At 43.9% G+C, this 12,236-nt stretch overlaps 1 protein-coding gene across 1 annotated transcript; it reads left to right on the forward strand.

Moving 5' to 3' along the window:
- The first annotated feature begins 742 nt into the window (after positions 1-742).
- LOC144668251 (interferon-stimulated gene 20 kDa protein-like) lies at positions 743-11,318 on the forward strand. The gene is made up of 3 exons (XM_078530044.1): positions 743-973; positions 5,671-5,871; positions 8,214-11,318. Exons 1-3 carry the CDS (start codon positions 743-745, stop codon positions 8,352-8,354), a joined length of 573 nt encoding a protein of 190 aa, XP_078386170.1. The 3' UTR covers positions 8,355-11,318.
- Positions 11,319-12,236: the final 918 nt, after the last annotated feature.

A 12,236-nucleotide genomic window follows, 5' to 3' on the forward strand; every position in this document is an offset into this window, starting at 1 on the left:
AAAGGTAGAAAATGCTGCAAATACAGAGCCAGGTTGGCTGGTACTTGATACAAGAGAGATAGGGTTTCCTCTTAGGGCAATGGGGCCCTTTGTCAGAATCTCAGTGTACTGAAGAAAATTACACCCAAGCATATCTTCTTTCCAGCGTTTCTGGCACTCACTCTATGATCTTCAGCGTGTGTGCCTGTGTTTGAATTTGTCACTGAACGGTTTTCAGAGGGGGCAAAGCTAATGAGCTCGGGGGAGGGAATTTGCTGGTTAGATTCAGTGGCACAATGAGTAGAAACTAGACGGCTGAGGTGAGTTGTTTGTGAGCTTAGTTTGGATGTCAGCTTTCTGGAGGAAGATTCCACCCTTGGCCTCTACTGTTGGGCATCAAAAAAAAACAAGAAAGCATTTTTGTGGTAGAATTCTGTGCGCATGAAAACCACCACAACAATAAGCAAACAAAGCAACAGTGTAACCATGGGCACTATTAAGGTGTGGATGTGCTTCGGCTCTGGTCGCTGACTCAATGCAATTGCCCTGACAGAGCAGGTAATGGTGACGTAAGGATTAAAGCCGTGTTGAAATTGTGTTTTTGTTTGTTTTTTTGGCTGCAGGCAAGTACTCAGTACAAAGGTGGCGCCATTGAACTCAACTAGCTGGATGAGGAAGTGTATAAAAGAGGAAGGAAAAGTTGCTGTTTTGGTTTGAGTTGGCCACAGTTTACAGAGGAAGCTTGCCCCACACGGACTAAAAGATGGTAGATCCTTCAAAGTACGTTGCCATTGATTGTGAGATGGTGGGACTTGGCCCCAGAGGCTCTGAGAGCGGCCTAGCAAGATGCAGCATTGTGGATTACAGTGGGACAGTGATCTATGACGAATTTATTAAACCAGATGGGAAGATAACTGATTTCAGGACCCGTGTGAGTGGGGTTCGTCCATTAGATATGGATACAGCTGTGCCTTATCATATCGCCCGGGAAGAGGTAAGCTTCACTCTTTCACCTCTTTAAACCATGTACCGGTTACGATGTTGTGATTCTGTAGAACAGCCTTTTCCTACTGCTTACACCTCCTTTTCTTAAAGGGGAAATCACTCTAAACAAAAGAGTAACTAGGACCCACTTTACTGAGAGACCGAGTGATGATTCAATTATGAAAAGTTTTCTGACATTGTAGGAGAGAAAATGAAATGAATCATAGCCAGGTGGGCTTTAAAAGCTTACGGATTTGCAGATGAAGGAGGTTGACTTATAAATAGGAAAAGAAGCCAACGTGTCTTAAAATTTTCTGATGTGGACAGAACCGAGGGGAGGAAGCCTCCCGATGTAACGAGATGATCCAACCCAGATGGAACAGGATAGGCCAGAAGATTGGGCTGATGAGGCAGACATTGCTTAATGTGGATAAACACAAGTGAATGAGACTGGCACAAGGATAAAAAGTAATGGGAATGTAAGAAAAATGCCGTTACCGTCTTGGGCAGTTAGGGATGGGCAACAAATGCTGACTTGCCAGTGACACTCACATTTTTAAAATTCATTTATGGGATGTGGGTTTCGCTGGCTGGGCCAGCATTTAATGCCCATTGCCTACGAACGACTAAAAAATAAGAATTTTTTAAAAAAACCACATAAGGCAAGAGGAGCAGGATCAAGTTTCAGTTTCATTTTCCCTGCGACAGTGACCACACGTCATTTGTTGTAAGGCGCTTTAATGACCTGAGACCACGAACCGTGCTACACGTATGTAAATTCTTTCTCTTTCCTGGAACAAAATGCATTTGCGTTGGTTTTGAGGAAACAAAACCAAACAAGGCTGAAATAAAACTGACAATGCTGCAAACGTGCGAGCGGCACTTGGAACCCGAAAGTTATGACTCCCCTTTTTGGGTGGAGACTCTTTCCTCTGAACTCCAGTATATTGAGCAAGATTACACCCCAAATGTTGAATGCTTGTTGAAAAAAAAAGTCAGATTTACGTGAAAGATGAAATAAACAAAAAAAATGCGGGTGAAATTTCGGGAGACGGTATTTGGGACCTGGAGGGTAATTTTGAATTTGTGGACAGTGGCTGTGTGGAGACATTTGTGGTCATTATCCGACATTGAGGGCATCCTAGCTTTAAAGAGTGCAGAGGAAGGCGAGGGAGGCACCTGAGCTTTGAGACTTCAAATAGAATCATAGAATAGCACAGCACAGAAGGAGAACATTCAGCCCATCGAGCCTTTACCGGCTCTTTTGAAGAACAATCCAGTTAGTCTCACTCTTTCCCAAATAGCCCAGCGATTTTTTTTTTGAGTATGTTTTCCGGGGGGGAGAAGAGAAAGTTCGGGGCGGGGGGAAACCTTAGTGAAGGGTTCAGGATTGTATCAATAAACTGAGCCCTAATAATTTGTCTGACAAACAATGTGAGCAGGGTCAAAGACTCGAGTTCAAAGGAGGGGAGGTGAACAGTCTGTTTGAGTGAATTCTTCACTTCAAGGTCTAGCCTTCTCGTCAATGTTCTTCGACAATTATTTCATTTAATTAAATTTCTTGATGGGGCATAACAACTTATTAAAAATTTGTTTATTTTTCTTTTATGGGATGTGGGCATCGCTGGCTAGGCCAACATTTATTGCCCACCCTTAATTGCCCTTTGAGAAGGTGGTGGTGAGCTGCCTTCTTGAACCGCTGCAGTCCATGTGGTGTAGGTACACCCACAGTGCTGTTAGGGAGGGAGTTCCAGGATTTTCACCCAGCGACAGTGAAGGAACAGCCGATATATTTCCAAGTCAGGATGGTCTGTGTCCTGGAGGGGAACTTGCAGGTGGTGCTGTTCCCATGTGTCTGCTGCTCACAATTTTCCCCTCATTAATTTTACCCAAAGTACAGTCACTAAATTCAGTGAATAGCACATGTCCCCAAGACTGCTTGAACAGTCTGACCTCAGAAAAGGAAATATCATGAGGATTTATACTTCTGTTTGCTAAGCGGTGTGCATTGCTGGACAGCAGGTGTCTCTGTGTGCAGAGGTCAGGTTTGGGCTTGGCATGACAACCCCATTCTCCCACACTCTGTGTACCTGCTGAGACTTAATGACTAAGCTTGCCCATGATCAATGGAATGTGATAATGGCAAGTGACCAACTCCAGTTAAACTCTACACCCAAGAGGCACCGACACTAGGGGCGGGATGACTCCCTTCTGTGCTGCATGCTTTTATGACTTGGCACCTTCAGGAGAGGAAGTTAGTGGAAAAGCAAGAGGTGGGGAGGAAAATGGGACTTACAGTTTGATGGGAATTTTTTTAATATTTGGGAATAGATGGAGGTTTTAGTTCAGAGTGTGGCTCATCACGGTTAAATAGAGCAGGAAGTGAAATCAGAAAGGATTAGTTGGGCGACAATTAGTGTTGGTTTCGAAGGTTGGTGGCTTGTAAGAAGACAGGAGATGCAGGGTGATGAGGAGTTCCACATTTTTGAGATGAATGAGAAGATGAGTCATATTAGGAGACTGATGAGGTGATAGTGATGATACTTGATTTACACAGGCAGTTTGCAAACTTAACAGGATACCTCAAAGTTGGAGCAATTTCATGTAACTTTTTGACGAAAATGTGTGCATTACAAGAATAAGACATGGCAAACCTGCTGATGCAGCTGGAGATATACAGAAAGATCATTTGTTGGTTAGACCACACTTGTTCTGGCCTCCATATTACAAAAACATTTCTAGAGGCACTAGAGAAGATGCAAAAACAGGATTTAATAGAATGAACTGAGAGACTGTGCCTATCAGAACAAACTAAAGAGGCTAGGATTCCTTTCTTTAGAAAAGAGAAGACTGAGGAGAGTGACCTGACTGACGTCTTTAAGATTATGGGAGGGTTTGATGGGGGTAAGAGTAGGAAAAATGTTTCCATTTGTGGGTGAGACCTGAATTAGGGGTCATAAGACACCAATAAATCCAACTGGAAATTCAGGAGAAACTTGTTTACCCAGAGAGTGGTGAGAATGTGAGACTTGCTCCCACAGGGAGTGGTTGAGATGAATAGTATTGACACATTTAAATGGAAGCTAGATAAATGCATGAGGGAGAAAGGAATAGAAGAATCTGTTGATGGGGTGGATGAAGAACAGTTGGAGGGTAAATATCAGCATGGACAAGTTGGACTGAATGGGCAGTTGGATTTTTATGACAAGCCAGCAGCTTGATGCCCACTTTTGTTGACATTAGTTGAGGTGTTAAACTGAGCTCCTCCCGTGCACACCCTCCCACCCCCACCAGTAATTTGCCTGCTCAAGTGGATATAAAGAGGAACAAGAAATCACACATAATAATAAAAACAGGTAAAACTGGAAATCTATTTTAGATGATTGAGTTGATTAAAGGAGTTGATAGTTTGAATAAAGCAAACCTATTTCCTTCCAGGACAAGTGGGTCATAACCTTAAATTAGAGCCGGGCTGTTCTAGGGTGATTTCAAGAGAACAATTCTTCACACAAACGTTTGACGAATGCCAAGCTCTCTCCCCACAAAAAGCTGTTGATGTTGTGAATTGAAAATTTCAAAACTGAGATTGATTGAGTTTTGTTCAACTAGAGTATTAAGGGTTACAGAACCAAGGTGTGTAAATGGAGTTGCTACCAATCAGCCGTGAGGGGCTTAATGGCCTCCTCCAGTTCCTATGTTATTATAAGCCACTCAGCAAGTAAGGCAGTATCTGTGGAGGAACAGGATTAACTCCAGTCAATGAAAGTAAATAGGCAGGTGCAGCAAGCAATTAGGAAGGCAATGGTATGTTGGTCCTCATTGCAAGAGGATTTGAGTTCAGAAGTAGGGATGTCTTACTGCAGTTATATAGGGCCTTGGTGAGACCACACGTGGAGTATTGCGTGTAGTTTTGGTCTTCCTACCTAAGAAAACAATATACTTGCCATAGGGGGTGTGCAGTGAAGGTTTACTAGGCTGATACCTGGGAGGGCAGGGCTGTCGTATGAGGAGTGATTGGTTCAACTGGGCTGTATTCTCTAGAGTTTACAAGAATGAGAGGGGATCTGATTGAAACGTATAAATTCTAACAGGGCTAAACAGACTGGATGCAGGGAGGATGTTTCCCCTGGTTGGGGAGTCTAGAACCAGGGGCCACAGTCTCAGGATACGGGGCAGGCCATTTAGGACTGAGATGAGGAAAAATGTCTTCACTCAGAGGGTGGTCAACCTGTGGAATTCTCTACTACAGAAAGCTGTGGAGGCTGGGTCACTGAGTATATTCAAAAAATTGATAAATTTTTGGATATTAGGGGCATCAAGGGGTATGGAGAGAAAGCAGGAATATGGCGTTGAGATAGAGGATCAGCCATGATCGTATTGAATGGCGGAGCAGGTTTGAAGGGTCGAATGGCCTACTCTGGCTCCTGGTTTCTATGTTAACATTTCAGGCTGAGGACGCTTCATCACAGTTGGGAATCTCCTGATGTCCTAGCCAACATTCATCCCTGATCAAACCCAAGCATTAAAGAATTACTCAGTCATTTACATTTGTGGGATCTTGCTGTGTGCAAGTTGGCTATCACAACTGCCTACATAACAACAGTGACTATAATTCAAATGTACTTTGTTGATTGTGAAGAGTTTTGAGATGACCTGTGCTGTATAAATGCAGATTCTTCTAATGAATTGTTCACCAATTCCATTCAGATTTTGAAGATTATACAAGGGAAAATTATTGTGGGCCATGATCCTAGATCGGACTTCCGGGTCCTGAAAACTGAAATCTCAGATTATGCCGTACGGGACACATCATCGTGCAGGTTACTGATCACCAAGGCAAAACTGAAGGCTGATAGACGTGCTTCGTTAAAGATCCTCTGCCAGAATTTACTGGGGAAAAGGATACAGGTAAATGGGTTGTGTTTACTAAACACTCAGATACACTCACAACTTTCCCCCAGACTTTTTAAAGTCTGTTACAAATACTCTATACTGTCTTCACTCTAGCTCTTTCATTCCTAGAATTGTAAAGCTCTGTAATCTCTCCCCCTTCCTCCTACCCAAACTTGGTGTCACTTCATGCCAACAAATCACTAACTTTTGATTTACTTTTCTTTTTATTCATTTATGGGGTGTGGGGGTCGCTGGCTAGGTCAGCATTTATTGCCCTTGAGAAGGTGGTGGTGAGCTGCCTTCTTGAACCGCTGCAGTCCATGTGGTGTAGGTACACCCACAGTGCTGTTAGGAAGAATTCCAGGATTTTGACCCAGTGACAGTGAAGGAACGGCAATATATTTCCAAGTCAGGATGGTGAGTGGCTTGGAGGGGAACTTCCAGATGGTGGTGTTCCCACCTGTCTGCTGTCCTTGTCCTTCTAGATGGTAGCAGTTGTGGGTTTGGAAGGTGCTGCCTATGGAGCCTTGGTGAGTTTCTGCAGTGCATCTTGTAGATGGTACACACTGCTGCTACTGTGCATCGGAAGTGGAGGGAGTGAATGTGTGTGGATGGGGTGCCAATCAAACGGGCTGCTTTATCCTGGATGATGTCAAACTTCTTGAGTGTTGTTGGAGCTGCACTCATTCAGGCAAGCGGAGAGTATCCATCACACTCCTGACTTGTGCCTTGTAGATGGTGGACAGACTTTTGAGCCAGAAGGTGAGTTACTCGTCGTTACTCTGACCTGCCCTTGTAGGCGCAATATTTATATGGTTAGTCCAGTTCAGTTTCTGATCAGTGGTATCTCCCAGGATGTTGATGGTGGGGGATTCAGTGATGGTAATGCTATTGAATGTCAAGGGGCGATAGTTAGATTCTCTATTGTTGGAGATGGTCATTGCCTGGCACTTGTGTGGTGAATGTTACTTGCCGCTTGTCAGCCCAAGCCTGGATATTGTCCAGGTCTTGCTGCATTGGACATGGACTGCTTCAGTATCTGAGGAGTCACGAAAGGTGCTGAACATTGTTCAATCACCAGCGAACATCCCCACTTCTGACCTTATGATGGAAAGAAGGTCATTGATGAAGCAGCTGAAGATGGTTGGGCCTAGGACTTACTCTAATCTTGATAGTTGTAAGAGGGAGCCTTGGCCATTACCCTGGGTTCCTCATTAATAAGAGAGTAAATTTGTCTTTTTCCTTTTCCTCAGGGAAGGCTCTGAGCCTTGTCCCAGAGAGTAAATGCTACACCTTACATTCTGCCAGCAGCTTGGTACTCCTGTTTCCTGTCTATTACCCTTTCTCCTCTCTCATTCTGACTCTCTCTCTCATTCTCTCCTTTTTAACTTCTTTCTCCCTTCTCACCTTTTTCTCTCATGCTCTCTTTGGTTCCCTTTCTCCTCTCCTCTCGTTTTCCCTTGCTCTCTTTCTCATCTCTCTCGTTCTTGCTCTCTTTCTCTCTCCATCTCTGTCTCGTCCTTTCTCGCATGTTCTTTCTCTTTTTATGCATATATAAATGTGTGTGTTTATATGGAATTACATTATGGCCTGCTGCTTGAATAGGTTGTATGTGGGTTAGGATTGGCTAATCACTCTCCGAGTGTATTTATGCAGGAATTTCTCTCTGAAGATTGAGTGGACAATGTGGATTCTTTAGTATGTAGATTGCAGAAGGGTTAAGAGAAAGGCCTGATATTTTGAAATAGGAATAGAAAATAGTGAAAATGGGGCAGTCGGCATTTAAAAAAAGGCAGGCTAACCTTTCTGTTGGAACCTTTACCAGAAGCTTTATTTATACTTACACGGGATGTGTGCGTCACTGGCTTGGCCAACATTTATTGTCCATGAGAAGGTGGCGGTGAGATGCCTTCTTGGACCGCTGCAGTCCCTGTGGTGTAGGCACACCCATAGTGCTGTTAGGGAGGGAGTTCCAAGGAGTGAAGTACATCATCCTTTAATGGGAAACTGGCAGCTTTTCACTCTGTTTTCTACTGTTTCAACTCATTAAGGTCAGGCAGATTAGCATACAAGAAAGGAACATCTCATGTCAGATACCTAGCATCAGCATAAATTACTTCCGGGTCAGGTACAGTAGAGATTAGATACAGACTAAAGCTCTCTCCCTGCACTGTCTCATCAACCACAGCCAAGTAGGATAAGGATTGAGTCAAGTTCTGAGTAGAACTTCCTCTCTACCGCCCAAACAACGTGCCTGAACCCCAACCTCAGCCGAGGATACCTCTGACAGCACCAATCTGACATTTTCCACTCTTTGGTCTCCACTGACTGGTTCACTCTTGCTTTTCTTTTAACAGGACAGCTACAGAGGGCACTCCTCTGTTGAAGACGCGAAGGCGGCTATGGAACTTTTTAAACTCGTGGACAGAACATGGGAACTTCATCTCCGACAGGGACGCCAAGTGGAGATAGTGAATCGATTTGAGAATCAATATTAGTGAATAAAACAGCATTGCCAGATTAGGAAGAGGAACTCTGATTTTCGTATGTCATGAACAAGGGATGATATCTGCTGTTAACTGAGTATCACAAAACTGCGCTGCATCATTTTATTTTTCTCCCTTGCCTCAATTTTCTCTTGGTTCTTTCCTGAATTACAGTTCCACAGGTATTGGTCTTCAAATTCAATTGACCATTTGTTATGTGTGACCCCAGACTGTGGGCGCGCTGACAGTGGAGGCGTCACAGGTGATCCCATCCTTGCCTCCAGTCTACAATCCCACATCTTCTCAGGGAGCCACTGGGTGGTGATCAGGAGCAGGAACGTTGCCCAGTTATTTATCCACTTCCCACCTCATCTGTCTTTAGCTCAGGGATTTGTAGTCTACGATTGTCCTGGGTGATTTTTTTGCTCGCTAAACCTGGATCATGGTGGTGGAGGAGGGTGGGGACACCATTGATCCTCTGGTCTGACCAATGCAGCGCTGCACCAAGTGCTGCATTCACCCATCGAGGCACAGAGGAAGCTTTAATGCACCTGCTTCTGAATAGACTACAAGAGAACTTATTAGATCTTTTCTCAAAGACTTTTGTGTGTTTGTGTGTGTGTGTGAATTTTGTGGTTCTCAGGATGGGAGGAGGGGGAGAATGTCACTGCTGGAAAACAACACATTTAACCATTTCAGGAACCTTCTGTCGGCACCAGAAACTCCCAGACCAAGATTAACTCCATTTAAACTCAATCTCTTCCATTTGAAGCATTTTGCATTCTCCTACGCTGGATCCTCCACGCTCATTGTGAAACTGTGCGTTTACTAATTTTGTCAAAGTCTCTGGCCATTCTACATAAGATAGACAGCACAAAAACAGGCAATTCATTCCTACCAGTCCAGGTGATGTTTATGCTCCACTCGAGTCTCCTCCCATCTTTCCTCATCTAAATCTATCACCATAACTCTCTATTCCCTTCTCCCTCATGCGCTTGTCTCTTTCCCTTAAATGTATCTTTTCTATTCACTTCAACCACTTCCTGTGGTAGCAAGTTCCACATTCTTAACACTCTTTTAGTAAAGAAGTTTCTCCTGAATTCCCTAGTGGATTTCTTGCTAACTATCTTATGTTGATGGCCTCTAGTTATGTTCTTCCCCACAAAAGGAACCATTCTCTTTGCATCCACTCTATCAAAACCTTTCATAATTTAAAGACGTCCACTAGGTGATCCCCCCCCAGCCTTCTTTCTCCAAAAGTAAAGACACCCAGCCCGCCAATCCTTTCCAGGTATGTAAACCCACACATGGATTCTAATAATTCAATATTCTAAACTCTACCTGTCCCACTGGAGGAAGCATCCAGTCTGAAAATTTGTTGTTGAATACATACAATGCTCCACCTGCTGGAGGATACAAGTATTCACCTATGACCCTTGATACTTCAAAGGGTAATTTTAGGATTCTGGACTGCTGGTGGGGACCATTGCCTAGTTTGGGCAGGCTCATAAAGTTACCCCTTTAAGCTTTGCCTCACCAGGTGGTGAAGAAGCTGCGAAAGGGCAGCTTAGAGCAAGCCCTGCTTCATATGAACTGGGACCGACCAGGCAGAAAGTGAGATCAGACAATGTCAATTTGAAATTAGTGAAAAGTGAATATAAAACAGATCAGAAAAAGAACATTTTTAAAGTAAAATGACAGAGTGTTTTGGAATAACCCTGTGATGGGAGTCAGGGTACTGGAGGGATGCACTTCCAGGGGTCAAATGGTCATTTCTCACCCTTGCTTTCTGGAAAAAAAGAGTGACTTTGGATGAGGTCTTTCAGGACTGTTATTTCATGCCTGTACTGTAGTGTGACTGCAGCCCCAGGTTAAACAGCTTCAATAATACCAGTACCCCACCAATCCTCAGCTCCAGCCTTCTGGCCAGTTATAAGATATAGGAGCAGGAGTTGGTCATTTGGCCCCTTGGGTCTTCTCCGCCACTCAACAAGATCATGGCTGATGTTCTCCTTCAACTCTACCTTCCCGCACTATCCCCATTTCCCTTAATTCCCTTCGAACCAAAAAATCAAATCGACCTCTGTCTTGAATGTACTCAATTGACAGTTCTCTGGGTAGAGAATTCCACACATTCACAACCCTATGGCAACTATCAATGTTAGGCTAACCAGCCTATAGTTCCCAGATTTCTTTCTTTCTTTCCTTTCTTAAATAGCAAGGTTATATTTGCTACCTACCAGTCCTTGGGAACAGACCGAGAATCTAAAGAATTCTGGAGGATGAAAACCAATGCATCCACACTATGTCTGCAGCTCCCTCTTTTTAAACTCTTGGGTGCTGGTTGTCAGGTCCAGCAACTCTGTTGTCATTTAGTCCCATTAATACCTCTAGTATTATTGAAGTTACACAGATTCCTTTAAGTTCCTCAATCTAAACCCAAGACCCTTGGCTTCCCATTATTTCTTCATTTGTTTTTTTTATCTTGCTTTTTTTTTGGGAAGCTGGCTGCATGCAGATTGGCTCCTGTATTTGCCTACAAAACAGCAATGCTTACTTTTCAAAAGTAACTCATGCTTTGGGACATCCCCGGGGGCATGAATGGCACAACGTAAAAGCAAGATGTTTGTTTTCTTTTCTAAGCAGTGAATGCAATTGGAACAAGTGGGGCTGAAGCTGCCCATTGTGCTGCCCTCATTGCCCAAGGAGCTGAGACTGAGCGACCCAGGCCATTCTAATGCCCACTTGACCATCACTCCATGTAAAAGAGCCCAGGTTGCTCCCTTAACCAACGCCATCAAAATAGAAGGATATTTATCTTAACTTCTGCTTGCAGGACTTTACAATGACTGCCATGTTTGCTTACATAACAATCGTGACTGCACTCCAAAGGAAGATGAATTGCTTGATTGTAAAGATGCTTTCTCATGTCCCAAGGTTGATAAAGTTCTATAAAAATACAAATTCTTTCTTTAAGGTGCTGTTGACAAGATTTTTTTAACTTGGGGTGGAGGGCATATCATAATCAAGTCAGAATATGTTGGTTTTCCCAAGGCACACCCAGCTAACAGCGCAAACTGAAGATCAAAGCCCAAGGTCAGCTTTGGCCTTCAGGCTGCGTTCCACCTGAACCACTCACCCACTGGCACCATTTGGGAAGCCACTTGTGCAACACTTTTGTTCCGTTTAAACTCACTTTCTTTCAAGAGAAGCTCTGTTGGTTTCCCCATTTATTTATTTTTTTAACAAGGTGGGCCCTGTGAGTCAGCCCTGCAATAATTCTTGGAGCACTCCAGTATCAATATGAAAATTAAACTCAAACCAGAATCAATCAATCGTTAAACTTCTATTCAGTGTGGCGGGTCAATGAAAATAGAAATGAGTTAAAAGTGTAGCGATTTTGACAGAATCAAATTCCCAATTGTAATCTCACAGCACGCATCATCTGATCTGCACAGCCTTGAATAAATGCAAGCTTCACAAGCAGTCAGAAGGAACTGAGTCTTCTCACTACAGAGAACTGCTGCCTCTGATTTAACCCCCTATACCGACTCCTGAAGGAGCTCACTCCTGCTGGGTGCAGTTTCATGGACACCATTCCGCAGGCTTCACCCCAACCCTGCTCCCCATTTCGGTACCACAATCACTTATTGTCCCAGTTATTGCTAGCAAAGAGTCTGACCGAGTTCAAAACACTAGTGGGCCTTAAACCCACCCTTGCCTAATGCCTGCATGCTCAGTTACTTTCCAGCAGGAGGTGCTGGGGGATTTAATGTGGGGCCACAGCTGATATCTCAGCATAAACTGAGGGAGGGAGATAGGGGTGGGTGTTGTTTGAAGCGGGGAAGGACTATTCCTAGTCTGTATGGCTCCAATAAACTGGGCACTGCTTTT

This window comes from Cetorhinus maximus, chromosome 26 (genome assembly GCF_964194155.1).
Source record: "Cetorhinus maximus chromosome 26, sCetMax3.hap1.1, whole genome shotgun sequence".
NCBI classification, from domain to species: domain Eukaryota; kingdom Metazoa; phylum Chordata; class Chondrichthyes; order Lamniformes; family Cetorhinidae; genus Cetorhinus; species Cetorhinus maximus.

What these genes read in the sequence shown, in the direction of transcription:
- LOC144668251 (XM_078530044.1), top strand. Translation starts at nt 743, where the DNA reads ATGGTAGATCCTTCAAAGTACGTTGCCATTGATTGTGAGATGGTGGGA. An exon ending in ATCATATCGCCCGGGAAGAG is followed by an intron (nt 974 to 5,670) that starts GTAAGCTTCACT and finishes AATTCCATTCAG; the next exon opens with ATTTTGAAGATTATACAAGG. An exon ending in TACTGGGGAAAAGGATACAG is followed by an intron (nt 5,872 to 8,213) that starts GTAAATGGGTTG and finishes TTCTTTTAACAG; the next exon opens with GACAGCTACAGAGGGCACTC.